The sequence below is a fragment of the Columba livia genome, chromosome 10 (assembly GCF_036013475.1).
Source record: "Columba livia isolate bColLiv1 breed racing homer chromosome 10, bColLiv1.pat.W.v2, whole genome shotgun sequence".
Classification (NCBI taxonomy): Eukaryota; Metazoa; Chordata; class Aves; order Columbiformes; family Columbidae; genus Columba; species Columba livia.
Genome location: NC_088611.1, coordinates 5,757,613 through 5,784,697, shown reverse-complemented (window position 1 = coordinate 5,784,697; position 27,085 = coordinate 5,757,613). Strand labels below are relative to the sequence as shown.

General features: G+C 47.1%; 1 protein-coding gene and 1 long non-coding RNA gene across 13 annotated transcripts in view; both read right to left on the bottom strand.

The window, feature by feature from the left end:
- The window catches only part of POC1A (POC1 centriolar protein A), a 53,252-nt gene extending 47,854 nt beyond the window's left edge, over positions 1-5,398 (bottom strand). For 2 of the 6 annotated variants that reach the window (XM_065075103.1, XM_065075104.1), the window contains exons 1-3: positions 5,253-5,345; positions 3,468-3,695; positions 920-1,091 (exon numbers count right to left, since the gene is read on the bottom strand). In XM_065075103.1, the coding sequence (XP_064931175.1) occupies positions 920-1,080 (161 nt within the window). In that variant the 5' untranslated portion in view covers positions 1,081-1,091; positions 3,468-3,695; positions 5,253-5,345. Of the gene's footprint in view, positions 1-919; positions 1,092-3,467; positions 3,696-4,121; positions 4,609-5,252 lie in introns of those variants that run through there. The other 4 variants (XM_065075102.1, XM_065075101.1, XM_065075105.1 and 1 more) reach the window with 4 other exon arrangements.
- Positions 5,399-6,237: 839 nt separating this feature from the next.
- LOC110363577 (uncharacterized) overlaps positions 6,238-27,085 on the bottom strand; it is a 40,511-nt gene continuing 19,663 nt past the window's right edge. For 3 of the 7 annotated variants that reach the window (XR_010475022.1, XR_010475026.1, XR_010475021.1), the window contains one exon: positions 11,798-15,901. This is a non-coding gene — a long non-coding RNA (uncharacterized LOC110363577). Of the gene's footprint in view, positions 7,533-11,797; positions 15,902-27,085 lie in introns of those variants that run through there. The other 4 variants (XR_010475025.1, XR_010475023.1, XR_010475024.1 and 1 more) reach the window with 4 other exon arrangements.

The window sequence follows — 27,085 nt, the reverse complement described above, 5'->3', positions numbered from 1 at the left end:
GAACGGACTGCAAGTTTTCAGATTCTTTGGAAATAAAGTCCTGGCTCACAGATTATGGGGCAGCTTCTCCCTCCCCCTTTTAATGACAACACTTTTTTTGTTGTTATTATATTTAGAGTAGATAAATTGACAAAGAACACTAAATAAATACAGATTAACAGTACCATGCATCAAGGTATTCACAATCTGCATAACAATAACTCCCTTTCCACACTGGCCCTTTTCTGACACGAGAGTCACTGGTACAGATCAGAGCACAGAGTTCACATGCCTGAGCAGCCAAGTTTCCTCATCACATCTTGGTCCTTTCTAAAAATGCAAATGTTGGCTGAGAAATCTAACAAGTTTGCACTGTTAATATATTTCCAGCATTCTGTGTTAGCAGCACAGTTCTGGAGACAGCAAAATGACACTGTCAGTCTCTTTCTTTAGAGGAGATTGATGAGCAGCAGGTTAAATTTTAGCCATAATCCACCATGTGCCTTTTAATTATATATGGTAACATGTCATTGTGATGATTCAGGACAGTTTAACTAAACTGATATGATTAAAATTACAACTGCAAAATTTAGTTCTATTTCACTATAAATTAAAATATTTAAAAGTACTTATATCACAGATTTTTAAAAGTCACTTTCAGAACCTATCAGTTCCAAAGCAGAGATTTCTTATGGTGTAATAGATCATAAAACAAAGCTTCCAATGGGTAATTTTAACCATAAGAACTTGTCAAAAATAAACAACTAGAACTGCTTTCCCAGGTTCCTGAAGCTCCTGTTAGAGCTGTCCCATAAAACAGCTGTTCTTTCCCTCCAACAGACCTCAGTCCCGTAGCTGGAGAACTGTTATTAAGAAGCAAGGGGAAATCCCAAACCATTGTTAAACATAAAAACAAAGGCAGAAGGGAACAGATACTTACACACTGGGAATCCATAAACGGACTGTTTTGTCTCTAGAGCCTGAAGCCACCAGGTGACCAGAGGGTGAAAACTGAACACACATCACTGCATCTTTGTGGCCCACAAAGCGATAGGCTCTCATCTGAGGTTTCATACTCCAGATCATCAGGCATGAATCCATCGAGCCACTTGCTGAAACAAAAAGACAAACCAAAACCAAACTTGCAGTAGTTCTCCAATTACAGTGAAACTACATTTCACATTCAGTTCACCACCACAGCTTCCAGCAATCTCAAACACATCATCCCTTGCATTTCACCAATGTATTGCATACTGGATATTTCATCAGTAATTCAAATAAAACAAAGTCATGCATTGGCCTGGATTGACAATTCCACTTGCAAGAGTCAGTTCATGCAACAGCTGCAAAGGCAAAAGCCACACAATTTGCAAAAACTCTTCCAAACACAAACAGAGTAAGGAAACACTTATGAGGCCTGTGGCTGAAGGTTATCTCATCACTTTGTTATTAGGAAGCAGCTGCAGCAGGTTAAATATCAAGCAACACACTACAGATCAAGCAGAGAAGCTCTGTGACAGTTGATGACTTAAAGGCAATCCAGCTACATTCCCCTCTGACATCTCTCTTGTTGCTGCAAAACACTGATCAAAGCCAGCTCAGCAGCCCTTAACAATTTATGAAAATCCAAGCTTGCAAAGAGATGAGAACGGTGTTGAGTTTGCCCCTAGCAGGAGGGCTCAGCAGGACTTGGTGGCAGCCATGAGAGGCTTTAAGGAACTACAGATGAGGTCCCTACAACTACTCACACCTGCTCTTCCATTCTCATACCTATAATCACCTGTGGAAAGAAAACTCAACCAACCACCACTGCAACTTGCCTTCAGTCTCTTCCTGCTGTTATCTGCTATCTTTTCCTTTCTACCTCCCACGTCATGTGCTTGACTTATGAGATTCTGAAGTTCTTTTTCCCTCCTTTCCATCCCCCCTCAAAAACCCAACCAAACCTAGAGGACTCAGTCTTTTTATCCTATTAAGTTTCTGCCCCAATCCAGTAACAATAATAGTTACTGCCAACTAGTCACATATGAGCAGTATCATACTGAAGACCTTTATTGAGATGTCAGAATATTACTTTCCTTAATTTTTTTATATCAGTCCTGGGGAAGTTCTGATACTGCAACTTAATATCCTTGTCAGACAATGACTTAGTGTTGTTATGACTAATGTTTAGATCTCTTGACACTAGGCTATGTGCTCAATCTACTCTTACACAGTTGTCTCTCCTTAAATTTTTATATCACTAAGGAAAGGTGTTGCCTGTATGAAATACAAAACCAAACAAAACCAACAAAGGAACTGACATACATAAGGTTTTTCTTTTCCCCTTAGGGGACATGCATACAAAACCAACAAAGGAACTGACATACATAAGGTTTTTCGTTTCCCCTTAGGGAACATGCATAAAATGGGCATATATTAATCCAGAATCAACAGCAGGAAAAGAGATTACTTATTTTTGTGTTGAAATCGCTGTGAAATAGATGGACATCTCCAGCAAAGTCTACTTGGTATTTTGCCATAATGCTAAGGAACTAAAACACTCTTGTATTTATGATACTACCATATCAGAACCTACCATCAAACTGATCTTTTTGTCTAGGAACATCTCTGGAGATATGCCCCACTTGGCACTCAGGTAAAGAGAAACAAATGCAGCCTGGGTTTGTCAGCAGGCTAAACTGTGTGTATGTGTTCTATATTTGCCTGTGGAAAATCTACAAAGTTTTCTGTTATTTAGGCAATAAAATTGATTTTAAGGGGTGTTGTTACTGCCATTGTTTGAGACTTTAAGTTGCTGTGGGTACATGTTTGCCTTTTTTTCCCCCCCGCACACCACTGGAGTCCCAGTGCTACAGAACTCACACATTATGTCAGGGATGAGCAGCTCTTTGGTTTTCACTGTGCTGAGGGTGATGATGGGACCCAAGCAGGGGAGTTTTACACTGAAGTGGAATTCACTCATGTTTGGAAACCTGTTTGCTGGTATTCCTGGCAGGGACTGCTATTGTTCCTGTCAGACAGGGAGGGGGATGTAGCTTGTGTGAAGTTCAGTGTCACAGAGGTGTCTGGCAGCTCTCACTGGAGAGGTGCAGCTGTCAGGCTGGAGCTGCCCACTGCCTGCAGCAGCAGCATGTCCTGCTGGAGTGTGAAGCAAAGGAGGGAGCCTCTGAGGATCAGATGAGTTGTGTTTGCAATGGATTTAGCACGCACATCTGAATTCTGTCCCCTACTTGTATGACCCTTTGCTCTTGCTTCCGAGGGAGATCTTGAAAAAGCAGCATCTGTCCCACAGGACAGCTACCTTCCTGTTAGTTGTCCTTGCCCGCTGGAGTTTCCCTCCAGCCCTTTCTCTTACTTCTTGTCTTTGGAAAGTGCCTTTGTCCTCTCCCATTCCTTTCTCAGAAGCCCAAGAGTAAAGGCAATTTGTGGTGCCATCCCTGTGGTTCAACAACAGGATTTTTTTCAAAGCACATAGAAATGCTCACCCTGATATTCTCCAAAATCTCTTCATCATGAAAACAAGTTCTTTATTCCTGTAGAGCTCAGCACCTCCACTGTTCCCTCCACTTAACTAAAAAAAGATAAGCTCGTTCTTTATCACCTGGCCATCAAAAATCAGACAATTTACCCAGTTGTTTCTTATTGAGACTGAAGTCCACACTAGTGACAGCATCTCTGTGGCCTTTGAAGTGTCTCTCCAGAGATGGATCTTCCTAGAAGAAAATAATGTTCAGACACTATAGATTAAGAACTATGTTTGCACAATAAAATAATTTTATTGCAATGACAAGTGAACCAAGTCACATATCAATCCCATAAAAAGTTGATTAGAGATAAGAACACCATGCAACACACATTGCAAATTTCAAGTGTATTGATAAACTTTAAAACAGGCAAATTACCCAAGCTGATAACCCCCCTGTATCGTAGGTTACTTGCTCAAATGATTAATGCATTTGTACAACACACTGCTGGTGCAGAGAGCCCAAAGCTGACTTTGGAACAAATCAGCCATGTTGATGACCACCTGAGCAGGCACTTAGGCTCAACTTTGCCCTGACAGCTGCTCATCTCAGCCCAGGACTAGCCAAGAGGCCACTGTTTGCACAGAAGGGACAAATTTGCAAGAGTTAACACACCTGTTGAAACAGGTAGAACCAGAACTGCAGCAAAACGGGACCCACTACCTTTCCCTTATGTCTAGAAAACACAGCATATTCCTACACAGCACCTTGCTGCAAAGGCCAAACAAAGCCTGAAGTCAGGGAAAACAAACAAACAAAACACTGAGAGAACCGTTACAAGAGGTTGCAACACATGAAAATCGCCCAGATGCCAGAACAGGCTGATCAGCCTCTAGTACATGCTGTCACACACACAGCCTCTGCTTCCCTGGCAACCCCCACTGCGGCCTGTCTGTTCCCCTTCAGGACCTGACTGCAGCCTCAGCTGCTCAAACAAGCACCCATGCCAGAAGAACAGGACTGACATCCCCCCACAACAGCCCACCCCAGGTGCAGAGCTGTCCCCAGACACAGACTAACCGCAGTTGCAGCGGCACCCCAAGGTCCAGGGCTACCCCAAGTTCCTCCCTAGTCCCAGTGGCATGAGGCCATTCACAGCCCAGGTCTGCCCCTGCTAAACAGCCCAGCACTAAGTGTCCCCCAGACCCAGAGGTGCTCCCACCACACCCCCAGGGCTCCCCCTGCACAGCACAGGCCCAAAGCAGCCTGGAGAAGAAGAGACTAAGAGACCTCATCACGGTTACAGCTTCCTCACAAGGCAAGAAGGAAGGGTAGGAGAAAAAACTCTTCTGTTTGGTGACCAGTAACAGAACCCAAGAGAACGGCACGAAGATGTGCCAGAGGAGGTTTAGGTTGGACATAAGGAAAAGGTTCTTCACCCAGAGGTGCTGGACACTGAACAGGCTCCCCAGGGAGGTGTCACGGCCCCAACCTGACAGTGTTCGAGAAGAGACTGGACACCATCCTCAGACACACGGTGTGAACTGTGGGGTTGTGCTGTGCAGGGACAGGAGTCGGACATTCTATGATTCTATGAAACCGCCCCAGGCCCAGCCTGCCCTCTTCTCCCCGCCAAGCTCCAGGGCCCCCCAGCACCGTCCTAACGGCCCAAGGGCCACTCTCACCAAACCCCGAACCCAGGGGCCCCAGGCACCATCCCCCCTCCCGCTGCCAGGATCCCCAACAAACCCCCAACCCAGCGGCCACGGCCCCCCACCCCGCTCCAGCGGCCCGGCCGCCCCTCACCAGGCACCCGGCAGCCATGACACCTCCCGCGCACCGCAGTTCGGTTCGCGCGCCCCACAGCAACGGTTCCGCCCTTAAAGGGGCCGCGGCGCCGAGCCGGAAGGGGCGGGCGGGGACGCTTCCGGCCGCGGCGGGGCCTGGGCACTGAGGCGGGGGCGCCATTACAGGTCCGGGAGCTGGGCCGGGGTCCGACCTCATCTTAACCCTCCTCCTGCTCCTCTCGCCGGTCGGCCTGTGCAGCTAGCCCGGATGGGAGCGTTGGGAACGGGCCTCATGGGTCGTACTGTGCCAGTGAGCTGGCCCCTAGGGTGCTCAGCGGTGTCACCAACATCTTCCCTCACTGTTAAATCCGTCAGTCTCTACAGTATGAAAGCGTATGAGCTTTATAAATACATAGCAGTTCACGTTATACAGTGCAATTTACAGGGGTGATGACGTTTTACTGGAGAATGTTATTGTTCCTGCTGCAGTAAAACAAGCTACAGGCGCTGGGTGTGAGGCCTGTGCTGTGGGAGCTCAGAGCTTTCTGAGGGACGAGGGACACCGCCAGATCACAGAGATACCGCCAGCAGCCCAGCCCCTGCACACAGCTCCGAAACCCACCCTCAGCTGGGTCTCTTCAGCTTGGAGGAGGCTGAGGGATGACCTCATTACTGCTTATAAATATGTAAAGGGTGAGTGTCAGGAGGATGGGGCCAGGCTGTTGAAGGCAAGGGGCAATGGCTGCAAACTGGAACACAGGAGGTTCCACTTTAATATAAGAAGAAACTTCTTCCCAGTGAGGGTGTCAGAGCCTGACCCAGGCTGCCCAGGGGGGTTGTGGAGTCTCCTTCTGTGCAGACATTCCAACCCGCCTGGACACCTTCCTGTGTAACCTCATCTGGGTGTTCCTGCTCCATGGGGGATTGCACTGGATGAGCTTTCCAGGGCCCTTTCCAGTCCCTGACATTCTGTTGTTGGAACAATAAAGGACTCAGCATTCCGATTCAACGTGAATCACGCAAAAGCCATTTATTACAGAAACAAGCCTCCTTATATATGCAACTATATTCTAATCACGCATCCACGCTCCAAGCATGGATTCGCTAAATGAGTATCATGGGCTGTCCACGTGCTGGAGTCTCACTGATGATAGGTCCGATGACTCCTGCCATGTTGAGGCCCTCTACGCCCCTCTTTCTCACAGCAGATTCTGTTCTCAGCTTCTCAAAGCGGCCTTGAGATTCCTTTTGAACCTGACTAATTCAACAACAAATCATTATCTATCAAAACCCCTCCACATTCTGTGATTCCCTGGAGAGAACGCTTCAGCACCTCGAGGTGCTGGAGCGAGTTCAGAGAAGGGCAATGGAGCTGGGGAAGGGTCTGGAGCACAAGTGTGATGGGAGCAGTTGAGGGACCTGGGGTGGTTCAGCCTGGAGAACAGGAGCCTGAGGTGACAGGGACGTTGAAGGAGGAGGCCGTTAGTCCTTAGGGAACTATAACTTTTCACTGCCATAATGGCTTTTTTCATCCCGTTACGCCTCTCCTCAGCACGGCTCTTATCACATCAGCAGGTAGTGTGCTTCCTAACTTTGTGTTGAAGTCCAAGAAGAGCAGAACTGCACGTAATTCTTCTGCCTGTATTTTAGAGGCTCCTTTTTAGACTGTCAAACATTGTGTTCCTTCCTCCTCATCCTCTGGGCAGGAGATGTTCCAGTTCACTTTATCTAAATCACTCCTGCTTTGTTCATAAATGCAGAGCACACACTTCAGAGGCCTTGTGACTTAAAAGCTAGGTTTTTTTGAAGGCAGTTCATTCTGCTATGTGAAATTGGGTTAAAAATGAACTGGAATTTCCTCCAGTTATTAGGGAACTGGCAGCTTCATTTAACACACAGGGAACACACTGGCTTTCATTCCAGCATTAACAAACTGCTTCCAAATTACAGAGGTCTGGTTTTGTTGTTGAAAACTGCCTGTTATGGTGTTGGGCTCTAACATGGCGCTTCCCAGAGCTTTCTACTCCTAATCAAGAGGAAAAAAAGGAACATTTGTCCCTAATGTGAATCAGCCCAAGCAATCAAGCTCTCCAATTCTCAGAAAACAACTGGTCATGTGGTTGTTTAAATGCATATTTTTGCCTTTTATAGCTTTTTTCCTTTTTTTAGGATCAATATCTTTAACCGAAAAGTTCCCTCATGCAGGGTTAAAAAACATTTGCTTCCTTAAGGAGAGCTGCAGCTTTTCTTCAGATGGCCACCTGAGGGCAGGCACAGGCTTCTTCCAGCCTTCGGTTTTCTAGATACAGAAATAAGCAGGAAAATGGGATTAAATGCAACATGATTTCATTAAAGATGAATCACGCCAAACTAGCCTGCTTCTTTATTAAGACTGCCATAACTCTGGGTGAAAAAAGCGTTGAGCAAGCCTCTTTCAAATGCCACTTCCCAGCTTGTGACCTAGACATTATACAGTCATTCTCAGCAAGTCCTTCCCTGGCGTTATTTGTGTGACCACAGGAAGAGACCAGAAGCCCCAGGACCTGCCACCTCTACCGAAATGACAGAGCCCAGCGTTGACAGCCCTGCCAGAGCTACGTCCCCGCATGCCGCAAGGCAGCACGCAGCCACACTGGGCAACAAAGCTGCTGCACAGCATCACACCCACCCAGAGTTCAGGTCGGTCATTCTTGCATGAAATTACAGCTCACCTTTGACTTCAAGCTCAACTCAGAAATCCCTGAACTTCTTTAGAGTAAGTGCGTCTAAGTTTAGCAACTAAATTGAACGTTTACCAGTTCTTGAGTGTCCTGTTAATATTTAAACTGCTGAGCATGCCAGATTCTATACGTAATTTTGCACTTTTAAGAACTGGGGAATGTGCTAGGCTTCACAAAGCTACCAGGAGAGCATTTTCCTGGAAAAGCTGAGGTTCTTAATAAGTGGGAAGAAGTTATACGCCATCTACAGAGGAAGCACAAAGAGATTATTTGGTCAAGGCAGCGTGACAAGCTAAGATGGAACCAGCAACTACACTCAGCTCTCCCAGTCACTAGCAGCACTCTCAGAACAAAATCATCCTGTCTCCATGACCACCATGATCCCAGCATGGGATCATGTGTGTCCCATCCCAATATGACCTAGAGATGGAGGCCTTGAGCAACCAACCCTGCGGTGCTATGGCAGTTGTCAACCCAACAGGCTGGGATGGGACAGCCACCCTGTTGTTGCCACTCTCCACCCAGAGAGCACAGCAGGGCACACAGCTACAAGGAGCCAGGAATTGCAGGTGAAGATCAGTGTAGTCCAGGCACTTGCTCTCCCTGTGTCCCTCATTCCCGCTGTGGAAGGAGGCAGCTGCAGTCAGCTCAGGCACCAGCGAGGGGACCAGGTCCACCAAGGAGCTCACCTGATGACAATTACATGATTCAATTGCTTCCATGGGGAGATGCAGCGTCACATCAGCTGAAGATGTAGCTTGCTGCCACATCAGTGATTTTCTCTCTTACTAATTACTTTGTCCTCCCATGTGTACCAAACCCATTTATTTATAGCCCACAATCTTCTTCTCCCACCTGCCTTTGTGCTTATTTTCCTTTTTTATGGAGTTAAGACAGGAAAAAAAAATATTTTCCTCAAGTAAATCTCTCACTGACCTAAATGCAAATTTGTTCAAGCAAATTCAGAAAGCTTTGATCCTGTGTAAGAGGGGAAAAAGGAGAGGAGCAGATTTTACTGCTATCAGAAGGGATTTTTACTGCTGCGTAACAACTGGGCCATGAAGCAAAAGTCACCCGAGTTTCAAGAGGAAGCTCAGCCAAAGGTCACCTGGCTGTCCTAGTGCTGTTATCAGAACCTTGAAAAGATGGAGGAAGGTGATGTGAGCTGATTATAGCAACAACTGGAAAAGGCTGACGGGGCTGGGGAGCCCATCACCCTCTTCCATGCTCAGCATCCAGGGGTGTGCCGCCGTTGTAAAGCAAAGGGTCAGCAGAGTCCAGGCTATGGAGCTCCTCAGGCCACCAAGGGAACATTTGTCTCTCTCAGATCCAAAGCATCTGATACACACAGAGCCAGAAAGTGCCCCATTAATTGTGATACTGTATTTTATATGCTGCCTTGCTTTTGCAGGTGATTTGAATAGCATTCATTGCTCATCCATACAGCTGAAGTGGTGATGGGAAGGGTGACAAGGGGACAGAGAAATACTGACACCAGGACATATCCTGGGTGCCAGAGGAATACACTGCTGCTCCCTGTGTGAGCTCTACAGCTCTTCAGCCATCCAAGAGTGGTGGAGAGAAAGGAGCTCATACATGCCTGCAGCTTCCCAAGCTGGCTTAAAAGAGGAGAAAGATTCAGGAGTGAGAAATCCTGGCAAGCTGGATCCACCCAGAATCCTATTGACAGCTTTCTGGGCATCTACGAAGCTGTCTCTGACAACTTACTTTGGTTCTAGCATCTTAAGCCACTGTAAGATCTTCAAATCTGTTACATGAATGTAAATCAAACACACTTTTAAAATATCTCCCAGTACAGTTGGCTCCAGACATGGAGCTGATCCTTCTGGACACATGCACCTCTTTGGGCCATAGCTTTCCCCTTCTGCAGTATGATTAAGCCCTCTCTTGCCCACATTACAGGCCAGACCCAAACTCCTTGGCTCCACAGGCATTTTTGTTTGTTGACATTTAGGTGCTTGCTAAGCATGCAGAGTCTCTCTGCCAATCTTGCTGACCGAGGGCAGGCAACTGCTTTCATTCCTGAACTTTCTCTGCTGTTAACTGCAGGGGTGAGCGCAGTTCAGACTTCACTGAACTCACAGTTGCGTCAACCCAGAACCCAAAGGGCACGGAGACTGGTACTAGGAAAATGCTAACTGAGTTCACAGGAGTGAAGCTGAGACCTTTGGGATACTCATGGGTCATGTTCCCAGTGTCCGCACCTGGCAGGGACATTGCCACACAAAGCCTGGCACAGGCCTGGCCAGAGGAGCTAATGCTGCACAGTCCAGCACCACCCACCTGATAAACCACAATGGTATTAGCAGCCTGAACAGTGCTTGAGGAGCGCGCTTCAAGGCCTTCATCTTCCTCCATTTGGCTAGTTTCCAACCAACATCGATCACTGGGCTGCATTACAATTCACCTTAATTTTTAAGCCCATAATATTGTTGAAAATCTTTGTCCCAACATATCCAAAGTCTGGGTCCTCACTCTGCAGATTAGAGGAGCCTAGCAGTCTGCCCCTGCTAATGGGTACCGAGTTTCCACGCAAAGCATTACAGGGGCCATGCTGAGAGCAGAGTGGGCAGGAGGATGTAAAGCTTTCTAGAGAAACTCCTGTTGACAGCACTGGGTTTGGCCAGCACAGGCAAGCACACAGCCCTCTGGTCCTTCTTGTAAAGCTCTACCCTGCTAGTGGCCTTGTGCCTCCTGAAGACCCAGGGTGGCCACCTGCTCTCCTTCCCAAACCAATGCCACATGCTGCAGAGGGGAATGGCAGATCAACACAACCAGGACCAACCACACACCAAAACCAAGTGTCGGTTGCATTTGCTGCCTTTACATGCTGAAGGGAAAGATGCATCTGTTTGCAAAAATTCAGATCACCTCTAGTTCAAACCAGCATTAACTCTATTATATCCACCTTGCTGCAGCTTCCTGCTCCTCTCTGAACAACCTTGTAGAGCTACTAAAGTCAGACCCTTCCGCAGTGAATTTAACTGCATGAGGGGAGAGTGGTCCTTTCCATTTCCAAGCTAGTTCGAGGCAGACGGAACTGGAGAGGTGGTGCGGTCCACTCCTACCACCCAAACCAGTTCCTTCCTGGCACAGATCATTTCCCCTTCCAACATCTCATCCTCAGAGAAAGAGGCACCTGGCTGCTCTTCTTGCAGTGTCAACAGGAGCTCTTGGCACTACCACGAGACAGTGCATGCTAGTGCTGCGACTTCTGCCTTGCCAAGGTCACTAAAGGACAAGTAGGAACATAAAAGCCACAGAACTATGTAACAGTGTTTTCCACTGTCCAAACAGGACAGGACAACTGCAGAGGTTTATTGTTCAAACAGTTTATTACCAACTCTATTTGACCCCATTAATTACTAACTCTATTAGACTCTATTTCTTACAAACTCTATTAGACTATTTATTTCTAACTCTATTAGACCATTTTTCTTTCCGATGTTTTTAGGCTGTGTTCACTCTGTAGTGACTATCTCTGCTCTCTCTACCCTGTGCCACACTGGGTCCAGCACTGTTGCCAGCAGCCACAGCACTGGTGACACAGGTGCAGGGTGACAATGTGGGGCTGTTGGGCTTTGGCTGTGGGGTGGCATTGGCACGGCAAGGGCTGCTGCCAGCACCGGCACTGCCAGTCCAGGGGCCCAGCTGCACATCCAGGCACGATGCAGACAGGGCTCTTGTTCTGTGTCCCGCTCCTGGCTGGCACCTTGCCAGCAACTGGGGACAGTCCCTCTTAAAGTTGGGGCTATAATAGAAGTGTAGAAGCTAAAAAACACAGAGGAAGAGTTGCAAACAGTTTGCAACTGGGAGACACAAATATACGAGAACTAAGGCTTTTAATCACAAAAGCCAAACTTGGATATTGAAAAGGACTCTTAGTGGTGTTTGAAACCTCAAGCATGGGCTGTCTCAAACATTACAACATAATTAAGACATGGATTTTCACCTGAGAAATGCCCTGAGAAAGACATGAAGGCGAGGACATGGCCATCTTCATCTCCTCTGTTGCCAAGGTTTATTATATTTGAACATCAGTGTCTCCCACCAGTTCCTGTGCAGAGGAACGGATGTACCTTTCTAGGAGCAGAAGCAGCTGCTTCTTCTGCTGGAAATTCATTCCCAGAGACAGACAAATTGGGCACCTTTGGCAGTTCACGCAGTGCATGGAATCTTTCCATGCTCTCCATTTCAAAAACTCTCCCAGGTCCTCTCCTTGCTAGTACTTCCTCTTCAAATGTTTGTTCATTGATGGCAACAAAACCTCCATCCATCATCAACCCACTGAATGGACGGAAACTCATTGCTGCTGGCAATTTTCCAGAGTTGTTTGAGAAAGGAGAGGTCTTGGGCTTCACCAGTGTTCTCCTTGGAAGAAGCAGCAGTGTTTCTTTCAGTAGTGCTGTCATCACTCCAGGTTTGGAAAGGTTCTTCTTCCATCACTGTTTCTACAGCAGTGTCCCCAGCTGTTTCATCATCCCAGAGAGGCAGAGGAGAGGCAGGAGAAGTTGGGCCTGACAACTCTCCCAGCACGATGCTTATCGGAGGCAATATCTCATCACTCGCCAGCCTGGCTGTCAGTCCAGGTGCTGGCCTGTTATGCTCCCTCTCAGCTTCTATGTGCAGCTGGAAAGTTGAAAACATCCTTGGTCTCCCTGGCAACAGCCAGAACATTAGTGAGTCCTCACAGTCTTTTCATACCAACTTGAAAACACAGCCTAGCTACTGGAAAGAAAAAATTACTTCTGTCCAAGGCAAAGGCATGGGGAGTTCTGTGTGTTATCACATTATTCTCATATTTACTTCACAACAAAAGACTGCTAACTACTCAAATGAAAAGATTCTGACTACTGTGAATAAAATTAACTCAATCACAGCAAAATCAGCACAACAACTCCCTTTAAAACCATCCAGTCTCATTTGGGCTTGGCCTTTCTTCTGCAACCATCACTCTGGCCAGTGGGGCTTGGTCCTGCCAGACACCAACAAAGGCTGACTGGTACCAACTGGTGCCAACTGCAAGTTCTGATGGGGCATTCTCAAATGTCACTGTGGCGCCTGTGCCTCACGGCAGTGACATTGCAGGGTGGCACCCATGACCTGGCAGAAGGGAGCAGCGAGAGGAGAAATTGCTGAAGAGCACTTGTTGCTTTTTACTCCCAGAGCCACCGGTGGTGGGACCCCAGAGCCCAGAAGTTAGTGAAGGGCTGCAGGCAATAAGAGGACCGTGTTGCGCCCGGCTGCATCCAGGAGTGGGTCCCCAGGGAAGAGCAGGGACGGCTGCAGCTTTGGGACCCCAGTGACCCCATTTCCGAATTTGCTGTAATTCACTGGAGAAACATCTCACAAGCCTTGGCTGCACGTTCTTTAAAAGCCAAGCAAAATACTTCCACCTCTAAACACTGCAAGACTGCACAGTAGTAATTTCCAGTCTCCCCAGGAACTGATAGTATTTTTGCTCCAAGAGAAGCATGATGCTGATCTTTCACCAGCCCATTATTCCCTCTGAGCTGCACAGCCACTTTCGGAGGAGCCCAGCATACAGCCCAGCCCACCAGGACAGTCAAGCTGTGCCTGCTATGCATTGTCATAACCTTTGTCACGGCCACCAGGCACCTTCGTGCTCCAAGCCTGTGATTCCATGACATGCTCTGTCCTTCCAGTGTGCTCTGACCCTGGTACCATCTGCATTGTGCCCTTCATCCTTTGGCTTCTGTAGCCCTGGAGGAGTTTAACTGGGAGGAAGACGTTTTACCTTTTGTTTATTTGATGAGAAAGGGGAGGAGGTGCATGAAGAAATTTGCCCTGAAATACCCTCTCTGGATTTGAAGAGCTGGCAAGAGTTTTTCCTGTGCCAGCTTTATGTGTTCAACATAAGCTATACTGACCCAATGCTCCAGACACATAAAGCTCCTTTGGGCCAGCTTCTAGAGATCTGTGAACAAGGTCTCCTCATATGCCCTGAGATCTGTCCTGCAGCTGGAAAAGCTCTGTGGTAGCAAACTAACCTTCCAGAGGGGCTATGAATACTTCTGCCAAGCAAGGGGAAAGGGCTTCTCTTGTTGAAACACATTGCAGCAGGTTTTGTGCAGTATAAACCCTCTTCATGCCAGCAGGATTGATGTAAAGGATGGTACCTGGTATTTGAGCTCCTGCTTCTCTCTCTCTTGCAGCCCAGTGTGAGGCAGGTTGGCTGCAGCATTTTGTGAGCTCTGTAACAGGGGAGGCTATTTCTAAGGTGACAGAGATCCAACAGACAGTCCAGAACAACCCCTGAGCTCCCCTTGTTAGCAGTCCCAGGTTACTGTTCTTTAATGAGCTGTTCTAAGCATTGGCTAAGTTTGGAAATGGTGCTAAAAGCAGGCTTGCTGCTATCATGCCAACAAATGAAGAGCTTGTCAATATGGGGAGATTCACCAGCAGCAGGACAAACGTTACTGTACGGTATTTCCTCTATAGAATGGTTTATACACAAGCATGAGTCCTTCAAAAGGCTGTAATAGAGCTTTAATACTGCATTAAGTGCTTGGAAATGGGAAGAGCAGAGGGTATTTCACTGTCTAGCTTCCAACTTTTGCAAATCAATGTGAAAACTTCACCCAAAACACAGATTCAACTAACAAGGCAGTTCCTAACATGATCTGACTCTTAAAAAGCGTCCATATTCAGCTTTTGACTTTCACTTTACCTCCTGAAAATCCTCAGCAATTTAGGTTTGCTCAGAGGGTGAAGCTCACCAAGTGTTCACAAAAGCAAAGGAGCAGCAAGCAATGTGCAGTTTCTGGCAGCAGGGAAAATCCTTTGGAGTGGAGAGCTGGGACCCAGTGATTGCAGCCACCTCTGCCATCAGGAAGCCACTTGTGTTTTCTCCTGCAAAAGCAGAAAGGGAAAGAAAGGAGCTCATTTTCACAGGAAGATGGACAAGTCTAAAAAAGAGGTGCTAGAGCTGCAATGAGTTTGAGATGCGCTGTTTTGAGTCATCCTGAGGTGTAGAAGCCACTGTCCCCTGCAGCAGCTCAGGCCTTCTCAGAAGGATTTCTTTGCCATCACAAGGCACCCAGCCCAGCATTTCTTGGTCAGGTTGACTCCCTCTTGGAGAGCAAACACATTCCTCCACCTCTGCCTTTCAGGTCAATGCCAGGTCCACAATGCACCTGACACATAAACCAAGCCCTATCAAGACCAAGAGCGCTCTTGTCTATCACTGTACCTTGACCCATTGTACAAGATCTTTTTTTATCAGCTCCAGGAGATATGGCAAGCAGCTGGGACCCAGGAACCACGGAAGGAAGGACAGATTATCAGGCATCTCAAAAACAAAAAACCATCAGAAAGGTTAGGCTTGAACCAGGTGAGGCAGACGAAGTCCATATCCCCTGCCAGGAGGATGAGAATGCAAACAGTGAATGCCTGTATCTGAGGGAGAGATTTTTTCCCAGTCACAGCAGAGGAATGTGTTTTAAGTAGCTGTCTTTTGGCCTTCTGTTTTGTTTACTCTTCTGAAGACAAAACCAAAAGCGATGCCATATCCCGCTTTACTGAAGCACAGAAGGATGCACCTGGGAAGGGAAGGCAGAACATTTACATGTCCAGACCAGTCTAAAGGGAAAGATGCACAAACCCTCCTGCTCAGCCTGCTGAATACGTAGATATTTGTCTACACAGCCTGCTACCACAGCCAAATGGAAAATACCTGCTGGACTTTGGGATGCTCCAAGCAGCCAGGAGAACAGGGGGAATATCACACTCAGCTGCTCCTTAGGGGTTGCTTGGTTTCTTGAATAATCAACGCTGCACAGAAGAACCAGACCCTCCGCTGATGCAGGCAGGCTCCACAGCCTCCACCATAGCTGCATTCATACTTACACCAGTTCAAGAGCTGCATGGCTACTGTCCAGTTTTCAAGCTTGTGGTAACTTTTCACCTGTGAAAACAGAAGCAGAAGAACAGAATGAGGAAGCGATCCACTGAAAGTTGTCCTGCATGAGGGACTTCCCTGGAGAACCAGCACAAGGACGGTGCTGCCTGCCCAGAAAAGTGCTGCACAAAACCAGGTGCTGGAGAACAGCCAAGCACTGTTTCAAGCTTGTGCTTAGTTCACAGAAGACAGTACCCCTGCCAAGGGGCTCGACACTGTTAGAATTAGAGCTGAGGTGCCAGGCTGATTGTTTCCAACACCTGTTATTTTTATTATGCATCTTTTTGTATTTTGTATTCACCTGAACAGATCCGGTGTCCATTTTCAGATGGTACAAGAACTTCATGCTAAGAGCATCCAGTGTTTTGTTTTCCTAGTTACACAGAACGGTTCTCATCGCAAACCTTAGTGCATCAGAAAGGCACAGAGGAAAGACCCAACTTGCTAAGTCAAGTTCTTGAACAGTTAGGATTGGCAGCATTAAGTTCTGTTGAATTACTCCACGGGTAGTTTTTCTAATCAGCAAACATTTATTAGAAACTGCAGAAGTACAGTAAAGGACTAGCACAGGGAGGGACAGGCTATTTCATCTGCAACTGTCTGACCTTTACAGAAAAAAACCCTCCAGTATAACATAGTTGCCATAAATACTTACACCATGACAAAAGACGTCGGAAATGCAAGCTGTTGACATTACAGGATACTTAGCCAAAATGAAACCTTATGCCTTTCAAACTGTGAGCTGTAAAGACCAGCAAGTTTTATGACAGTGTGATATGCTATCCTAGAGTTTAGAGAGCACGAAAGTGAAGCTGACATTGAACAGACAATATAGATTCATTTGAAGGAAGTTCATTTCCAAATGATAAAGAACTCTGTAACTCATTGCCAAGTTCTGGATCTAAACCAAGCAAGTTCATAGAAGATGAACGTAGAACAGGTTCACCAGTACATTCATGTCCTGGGCTGTATCCTCTGGCTCAGGGGATTGCCATGAGCATAGTGCACAGCAGCATTTCCCTTAGTGTCTGCTGCTAGCTGGATGGACCTTTGGTTTGACTTGCTTGTCATATACAGTCAGCCAAGACTCCAGTATTTGAGACTCAGTTTTGACTGTGCAAAACAAAGCCTCCCTGCCTGGTGGTGTGAGATTTTACAGGCTTGTTTCTCAAAGTGTCTCATACATTCAGCTCTTCCTTCTGTCTCTTGGGAGCCTGAGCAGAAGACAGGCCACCACCTCCAAAGAGGGAAGACACCCCATCACAGGGCTGCTCTAATTCTTGTTTGTAAAGTATTACAACACGCTGTGCAAACAAACAGTCTAACCTCAGATGAAACAGACGTCTCATAGATAAATCCCATGCATGGGATTAGTCACGCTCATGTTGCAATGATTAGTGTCATGGATAAAAATGACCCAAAGAAGAGGAGTATGAGAATGTTCCCTCACAGCTTATTTACATTAATTATAAACAAAGACTCCCGGCTCTCTTGTGCTAGCCCAACAACTACATGTGCCTACCTGTTGTCTGTAAGCTTAGCTCAGGACTACGCTAAAGCAGATTTTTCTGCCACACCTCTGGAGTGGGCTGCCTTGTTCTTACAACTTCAACCAAACAGCAAAAGCATGTACTGCAACTGCTTTATACATGTTTCTTGCACAGTTACAGGAGCAATTCCTTGCTGTTATAAAGATGTACCCTCATCTCACCTCCAGATGACATAACTATAAGGTAAAGGTTCCTGATGAGAACCATACCATAAGCTCTTATGTAGACAAACATCATTGTTCAGGGTGGTACAGCACCAAACACTGCTCCTGAGCTAAGCTGTGGTTGGTGCTCTGCTGCTATCAGCACTCATGATGCTTGCTCTGTGCTTAGACCATGGAGAGGAGTCTTTAGCATTAAAAAAATTCACAGAGTAAACTCATTAAATTGTTTAACTTAAAACATATTTTATACACAGCTTCTCCAGCTGTGAAGATGTGATGCTCTTACAGCTTTTGACCTGATGCTTTTATGCAGTAGAGGAGGTGGAAAGATGATACAAAGCCTATGCATGCTAAACCACCTTTGCAGCAGGAAAATCAAACCCCTTACATAGCAAAAGCAACCACAGAGAGTCAAGTCATTGGGCTAAAGCAATAGGCCACGTGGACAAACTGAGATCTGACTGGTTTTCTTAGGAGCGTGTGACTACTTAGATTGTGCAACTGCTCTGCCTCTGCTCTGCAATACAGCCTGATGTCCAAACATCGGCATCTGTAATAGCTTTATTTTGTACTGGTATCATTTCCGTGCGTTTTGTAAATAAACAAACTGTGACTCATAACTTATGGGCTTGGAGAAACTCAGGGTAGGGGTTGTAACACAGGCTAAGTCATCACCTTCTCAGTTGTCCAAAGGTACCATCGTACGTAATGGGACCGACTGCAAGCAGGGTAACTCCAGAGAGGAAGTAAGTCTGGATGCTGAGGCCAAATCTTCCTGCCCGTGCTTGCCATGAGCAGCACCTCGCCTGAGGCAGAGTCCCGCAGCAGCGCGTTCGCTCCAGGGCCACTGTGGCATTCGGTCCAACTGGCAACAGCAGCCCTGGCCTGGCAGGATATCCCGCAAAGGTGGATGCTCATGTTGTGTCCTCACCCGAATGCACCTCTTCAACCCAGCGCTGTGTGTGCCATCCCACCCTTCAGATAGCTACACTGAACTAGCACTGGGCAAGTGGAAAAATGTACAGAAGATGCTACATAGACCTTAATGTTTAACCTTTGCCTGCCTTACACTACAGGCAAATAGCTGCAGGCAATCCTGATTTTTTTTTTTTACATTCACTTGGTTTCTGATTTGTGAGCAACCTTATTTCTTCTGCCAGACAAGGAACTCCGTCAGCAGCAGCACTAATGAAGCCTAGTCTCTCATGCATTTAGTACTTAGATAATTAGTTTCCATGTATTTTGAGGTTTTTTTTGCTCATGGCTACTATGGTTCAACTATGCTACAACCTCTTTGTTAGTCAGTGTATTGTAATGTCTGTATCCACTGGTTATGGGGTTTCAGAGATCCCTTAGGGACCTTTAAAAGCTTTGCTGTTGTTTGAGCTTTTCATTGAACTGAAACATGGCCATCATGTTCAAAGCTCCTGGCAAGCAGTGAGCACAACCAGAGCAGAACTATGTGCCATCATGAAGTTCAGCTTAAAGCAGATGGTAAAGGAAGCCAGTAAGTCATATAATAACCTAGCAAAAGTCCTTTAAAGTGCAATGGAATGGCAACACCAAATCTGAAAAGGCATTGATTCCGAAAATTCTCATTTGTAGCCTCATCACCTCAGTCTCAGAGACGTAGCCTGAGCCTCCAAACCCAACAGCTTCAACAATCATGATCTTCAGCTCTGAATGCCCAGACAGTAGGGAAGCTCTTCAGTCCAAATCTGGAGTCTTGTTCTTCTCTCATGAACAACAGCCAGCCACAACTGCCTAGCATAAAACCTCCTGTCACAAGAGGAGAGTCAGTCCTTTATCCCTGCAGCCCATCACCCTGCAGGACTGCCTGGTACCACTGGAGAAGTGGTAGCTGTATAGAAATGGATGGCTGATTCATGCTGGGACACTGGTCTATTTTCTTGTCCCCCCGACACAATTTCACCCAGCACAAGAGAGCTCTAAAGCAGTTTAGCCTCTCCACACGCTCAGGACTCTCCAGCCACAAAGGTTGTGGGCTGAAGAACAAGGTGATGTCCATAAAGCTGGGCCATCCCAAAGAAGCCTTTCAGATTGTGATGACAGACTCCATCACCTCCCAGCTTGGCAGATGCTGCTGGGAACTGTCTGCAGGCTGCACAAGGAAGAGCAGAGCCACGCTACGACCATCAGTTTGAGCTTCCAGTGACCTCACCGTGCCTCCTCACATCCCTGTCTGTGCATCCAGAAGTGCACAGTCTTCTCCACATCCTTCCCCTCTTGCCACTGCACAACGCAGAGGTGGAAACCAGGACCTGAGCACTGTCAGGGTGGGGGGCATGGAGGAAGGAGCAACCCCAGGTTGGAGCAAGCTCACTGAGGCACACACAGCCAAGGTGTGCTCCTTCAAGCACCCTCTACTTCGAGATTAATTCAAATAAAGGTTATTTTTTTCATAGGACAGTTGCAGCTTGCAAGACAAGTAACTGGTAGATGTTCGAGACCCATGCTGGTGTTTAATTTAAAGAATCTCCATGTCCCAGTGTAGCTCATCTACTACCCACAATAGTTCAGCAACATCCGAGGCTACAGTAACCGTTAAACTGTTGTCCCGTGGTTTGGATGAAAACCTCTGTTAAACAATATCAAGACTTATCTTTAGATGAGCTAAGCAAAGTTAAGCAAATGAGAGATGTGGTCTCACAACAGAAAGCTGTGCAGAGCCCCAGGCTAGGCAGTGTTGCTGATGCCTCCATCACAAGAAGTCAAGTCCAAGGGCCATCTAACCTCATCTCTTATCCAGAGCAACCCCAGACACTTCCCAAGGAAATGCAAGAACCCAAGCCTGCCTGCATAGGTCTCAACCTGCCCTCCAATACCTCAGGAGTCATTTCTGTCTGGACTATAACACCTGTTATTCCCTCAGGAAAGCATTATATCATCATCCATTAAAACACCAGGTTGCCTTGCTTCCCATTTAACAACTTGAGTTAGACACTATGTCTTGCTAAATTTATGGCCTCACCAACTTCTGAAGGCAATGAGACACACATACGTAAACTCAGTTAATCAGTGGTTAAAATTATTTTTTAACAGCCCATTCATCCTTTAGTTAAGTTCCACAATTTCATGGGAACAAGCCCCAGACAGGCCGGAGATGTTGGGAACAGGAGGTTCTCCCCAGCTACCACATAATACATACCATTCCTGGGTAGCTATTTGTTGCCACCAATCATGCTGGGAACAGCACTGTGCCCTGTGACACAGTGGATTCGATTTAAAATAAAACCCAAAAGAAAAAAAATAGGGCAGCCTTGACAATGTCTGCTTGACTCACCTCTGCTGCGGTGTTTAATATTGTTGGGAGAATTGCTCCATGCAGGGAGCCATTTAGAAAAAGCTTGATGAGGAAGAGCTTGTGATGAGGAAAGCTCATCTGCTCTACTTGAGACCCACTGCATGCCGGTCCAGAACAGATGCACTTGGCATGTATATGGAGATGGCTCATACATACTGAAGGAGCAACGCATTCAATAACCACACATTTATGAGACAGTTTCTAATCAAACTCTTCCTCCAAGCAAAGATAACAGGCTGTCCTCAATGTTCTCACCACAAGTACGTGACAGCTCCAGCACTCTGCAGTCTACAGCACACAGCAGCCTTGTTGTGCAAGGACCCACCAACCAAACGTGACAACCCCAGCCTCAGGGCATCTGTCCCCTGTCTAACTCAGAAAATCTTGTGCTAGGAACTTACCCGCATCCTACATCTTGAGTAACACTTCCCAGCTCTCTGCGGTACACCAGCAGATCGCATGGCAGTGCCTCCAGCACGTTTTTTCACCTACAGTAAAAAGACATCCACCATGCTTTGTGAGCACACACAGAGCAGAGCATTAGATGAGCAGGCATGGCACAGGCCTCTGCTATACAGACACATGGCCAAGGTAAGACTGATAGAAACAAACCCCTAATTACCAAAACCAAGCCCAAAACAGTAATTAAAGGGCAAACAAACCCTGACCACTCAAGTTCCTATTGTCTACCTTACTGCACTGTTCCCCCATCACAGGGCACTCTGGATCTGCTTGCTTTCAGGGTATCACACACACCTCCAGCTGCAGAGATTTCCCTCTCCAACTGCTCTGCCCAGGTGGGTGGAAGAGGAACAGGCCACGCTGCCTGCCACCTGCCCCAGGGCAACTTTCTCTGCTTTTCCAGAAAGAGCTGCTCAGTGGAGGAGCCCTGCTAGATTTCTCCTACTTTTGAAATTGTTTTTTACTTCCAGCTGATGATGACCTACATAATAAGCAGGTCACTGGAACATGAGAGATTTTTTCTGAGGCGGAGAAGAAAAGCCAAGCAGCTCCCACACTGCGTGTGCTTCCAAGGACAAAGTGAAGCAGTTTCCCAGGGGTCCCACTCAACAGCCTCCTTCTTGCTCTTCCTGTCCAAAATCAGTGGGAGCCGCTGGGATCCCAGCAGAGGCATGAGCAAAACATCAGGCTAGTTAAGGACCAGTTCCATGGGGGATCGAGGGGAGCTTCAGGATCGTGAACACCCCTCACATGAATGGTAAACACTCCACGTGCAGCCTCTGTGCACAAGGCTGTGAGCCCATGCAATGGTCTGCCTGTGTGAGATCCACTCCACTGCATAAGGTGAGCTCTCAAACAAGCAGCAAAGGGAGAGAGGAAGCGAACAGGAAGATGTGAAGGGGACAACTCCCCACCATGATTCCCCCGGTACAAAGCCCTCCCCGGTTGAAGGAAGGATCTGGTTGTAGCAGGTCTGCAGACCACAGAATACAAGACCAAGACATTCCCAGCTGGAACAGTGCCCTACCTGAGAATCTGGCAAGAAAGAAGCAGAGTTAGAAGAGCTTGAACTTGAATACCTCTCAAGCTCTAGTAATTTCTGTTCCTTTACACGGAGCATTCCTAAAGGCTTGCTACTATAAAGTACAAACTGGAAATCAGAAGGATTTGAGTAGCTGAGAGAAGAGAGACCCTGGGATATCCCTTCAGCATCAGTGTAATTTAAAGCATGGCAGCACAGAACTGGATGGTCTCAAGGTGTTGTGTCCAGCACCAGCCTCTAATTCTGCACCTGATCTGTCCCCAGTGCTTCCTCCCAAACAGAAGACAACACTGCCAAAGATGTAGGTCAGCATATTTAATCCCCACACCAACTGGTACACTGTGAGCAGGAAGCCACTACCTACCCAAGGGTAAAGCAAGAATCTATTAGAGAAATTAATATAACAAAATCCTGCCTGGGACTCAGAGTCAGTCCCAGAAGGATTTATGGAGCAAGTAACAGAGCAGACAAGGGTAAGAGGCACTCTCAAACAGCCTGATGGCTCAGAGAGCTCTAGTAACAATAGTGCAAGTCTGGTAACTAGGTCACAGTTATGATCCTTAATTAATCCTGAAGAGACCCTATCTGCCATGGGGAACATGAGAGATAAGGTAGCTCATTAAGCCCAGAAGCAGGCCAGGGGTAATGCTAGACCACAGCCTAGCCTCCAGAGGTTTGGGGACAAAATCCCCTTTGGCAGCAGCAGCTGCTTTGCCCAGCCTGCTCTCTGCCAAGGTTTTAGCCAGCAGACACCCCGGGCTCTCCTTATCTCCTCTGAGGAAGCAATGGCAACCTGGAGCCTGTTCACTAACCACTGCCTAAACCACACTGACATACCGGGAAACAGGAGAGAGACAGGACTGAAAACAGCCCAGGGCAGGCAGACATGGGGCTCTAGCAGAGATGTACCAAATCCTGCTGGACAGCTGAACCTCAGTTCCCTGCAATGCACTTCACCTGTAGCCCTGCTCTTCTCCTTGACAACCCTTTGTGCCAGGGTGTGCTATCTCAAGTCGCTTCTTCCCTGACTTCTCTGGAAGAAGAGGTCCCAGCTTCTCTACGTGTACTTCCTCAGCTTGTACAGAGGTTTAAATTAACAAGGTGGGCTGGAAGTCACAGCCCTGAGACACAGGCGCTGCAAAGGGACAAAGCCAGCGGAGAAAAAGGCCTGACATTGCAGCTGAAGTCAGGAGAGGTCGCGTGCCAGCAGTGCAAGGTTGTTCACTTGGCAGAAAGACCTGTTCCTGACCATGACAGCAGAAAGCCCATCTGGCAGCAGAGTGGCAGAGACCGGCTGAGGGCATGGATGGCTGACACCTGGAAGAACAGGCTAGCCTCTAGGGAAAGCTGTGTTTTACATCTACACATGATCCCTATGAATGTCTTGATCTGCTTAAATCCACTGGTGACAGGGAAATAAGCTGAGATAATGTTGATTGAGTTTTCAAGCCCTGCTTCTGCTACCTGAGCAATTAAAAAGCAGCCACCATCACCAAAAGCAGCAAAACCTAGCAGAGCTTCTGAGGACTCAGCACAGAGCAAGAGCATTAAAAATAGTTGTTTCAAAGGAGGGATGTGTGACTAATAAGCCCTAAACTGACAATTGTTGGGAAATGGTGGCAGATTAGTACTAAAGCCCAGTACTAAAGCTCCAGGGACCCTTATTAAGGTGTCAGTTTTGCTCACTACCACCCCCAAAGGCATTGTATTCAGCGACATGCACAACTGACAGCACGCCAGGGAACAGACACGACTCCTTACAATTAAACCAGAACAAGCAGCAAAAAGAAAAGCTGCCAAGTAAACATAAAACAGTATTTCTACCCAAGAAAACCTTGAATAGCAGAGTAATCAAAGCCCAGGGATACGCACCATTACCACACACACGCACTGTTCTCCCCATCCAAGTGCAGCTGGGTGAGGGACGGCAGTGCCGTGAGGTCACTCCATGAAAACTAGGTCACTGGCTATCATGCTCAAGAGACAGTGCAAGGACTTTGGGAAGGATGTACTGAAATCACTTCTTCCAATTAAAACACAAGCTTAGGAAGCAGCTCTAGTTTATTTGCTCTTGTAATTGGAGCTTTACATCTCAATTACTTGCTCAAATTCTCAATCACCCCTCACGGTAAATGTATCTTGACAGGGTTTTTGCTGTGGAGGGGACACACAGTTTTGGAAATGCAGCTGAAGCAAACACAGGAAAGGTAACCACCTTTCTGAGACAGTAGCACAGAGAGCACAGGTAGCATGGAGCAATCTGCAGTCCCAAAGGCTCACAAGGGAACCTGGAGCTTGCCCCCTTCAGTCACCTCCAGAAAACCAGCACGTTCATTTGCTGTGCCAAGTAGCAGCCTCCTCTCTGCCTCCTCCCAGCAAAGTGCAATCCCAGGCTCTACGCAAGCCCTGCAGACCCTCCCGTATTCCAGCACCAGACAGCATGAGGACCTAGAGGGTCGGCACCCCTTCACACGTTAGAGGTGCTGGCTCCTGTTCCATGGCTAAAGTGGTGGCTGCCCCCCTCCCAGGCACCCCACCCTCCATTCCAGGGTCTCATTCCTGCTGCAGGTTGGGCAGGATGAATGCTGCCTACCTTAGAGCCTGGCCTAGTACTGCGTGCTGCCCCGTGTCACATCTCTCCCCAACACAGGCAAAACCGCCTCTTCCAACACGTTGTCACCTCACAAAATGCAGCTTGGCAAAAAAGCCCCATCTCATATCCACCCTGACACAGAGACTGCTCAGCACACTCCATCAGAGGCAGAAGAATTAACCTTTAAGTAGTGAATGGGCTAGAAAAAACATTTCAAGGCAACCCAACCACCCCTCCACTTGTTAAACACTGAAATAATAAATGCCAGCAGTGCTATGTTCGCAAAATTCAAAGTGCCACACAACAGAAATACAAAACTACCCTCAAGGCTTTAGGGGAAACAGTTCAGCCACTGCTTAAACCCAAGAATCCCAGCATTAGCCTTGCACAGTGGAGTTAATCTGAAAGTTTACTGGTGCTGCTGATTGCTGGAGACATCCGTTGCTCTTCACCTCATATTACCTGTCTGTGCAGAGCCACCACCCTTTCACATCACATTTCCACATGGCTCCGTACTTTGTCCCTGTGTGATCAACTATTCCTTATCAGTGCCAAGATGGCAGTGTCTCAGGAGACGTCTCCTGTCCTAACATTGAGCATTTTTTTTAATTAACACATTATCAAATTCCACACTGGAAACAAGATACATCTTTTTGAGAACATGAACCCTGTATTGCTATTTCAAGTTAAACTATGAAGCAGAAAGCTGTCAAGACTAGAGGTCTTTAAAAATCAAGACTGGAAGTACTTAAAAACACCCTATGCTCTCATTCTCCTAGGACCTTGTGGAATGGCTGCAAGAATTTTTGGGCAAAGTGCTGCAACTAGCAAGTCTGAAGAGACTAGATTTTCTAATGCATATAAAAGCTCTGTAAGATTAGCAGAGCTCTACAGAAAACCACAGCACATAGGTCAATCACATGATCCATCACTAGTGCTAAGCCAGCAATGATCCTCTGCTCTCCCTTGGTTTGCTCTTACAGTCAATTCAACATCACAAACCAGGCACAGAAGAGAATTACTTAACCCCAAGGTTGTATTTTTGCCATTTCAGTCTTAATTTCTCAGCTGATCCCATTCAAATTTTTTGTTATGCACTTCCACGTCTTTCTAGGTCATTTCCTAGAATCAAGTTTTATCTTCTTCCCCTGAGATTGAGACAATGTTCATTTCCAAGAGAAAGCACATACATCTCTCCCGATGAAGTGGAGAGTTCCCTGAAAAGACATTAGAGACTCCAGGTTCTTTACATCTCCTGGAGATAAAAGAACAGCACATTTTCCAACCATTACAACCAGCCCAAGCCAACAGCTGACAAGACTACATTTGCTCAGCACTCCTTTGAGTCCTCTAGCCTCGTAGATCACAGCAGGAATGGTGTTCAAAGCAGCTGCAAAACCATCAGGTCAAATAAACTCCATGCAGAAAAGGCTGCCAGCAGGGTCCAAGTTCCCCAAGAAACCTCCCATCCCAGCTGCCCTGGCTGATCCTCACTTGCACTCCTCCTGGTACCGCCTGCACTGCTTGGCAGGCAGAGTGGCCCAGCAGCCTTGGAAGCTGAGCCCAGAGCTTTGCGTGACTTGGGCTGTTTGTAAGACAGTGCAAACAGAGCACTTGCCAGCTTTCTGAAGGGTTCAGAACAAAGACAAACAAGGAATGGAAGCCTCATGTACTCGCGTAACCTGAATATGTCACAGAGTTCCTCTAGTCGGCAGCTCCCAAGTTCAGAACTGGAGATATGATGTGCTAATTTCCTCCCTTCATATTTCAGCACTGGCCCCTTCTTTCCTATTGCTGATACTCTTCTCATTTAAATACCTTATCACCACCCTCTAAATTTGCCCATAATCTTTAGAGCACGAGGACCTCAAAGGTTAAGCAACAAGAGCTACTGCAGAATGGCACAGCAAAGCCCATGGGCAGGAAGCGCCAGCATTTACACTGAGAGATGCAAAGATCTGCAAAGGAGCTGGACACCAAGAATGCTGCAGCTCATCCTCCCAGCTTTCTGCTGTGGCACACAGGCTGTGGTGTTACACAGACTCTCCTCCCAT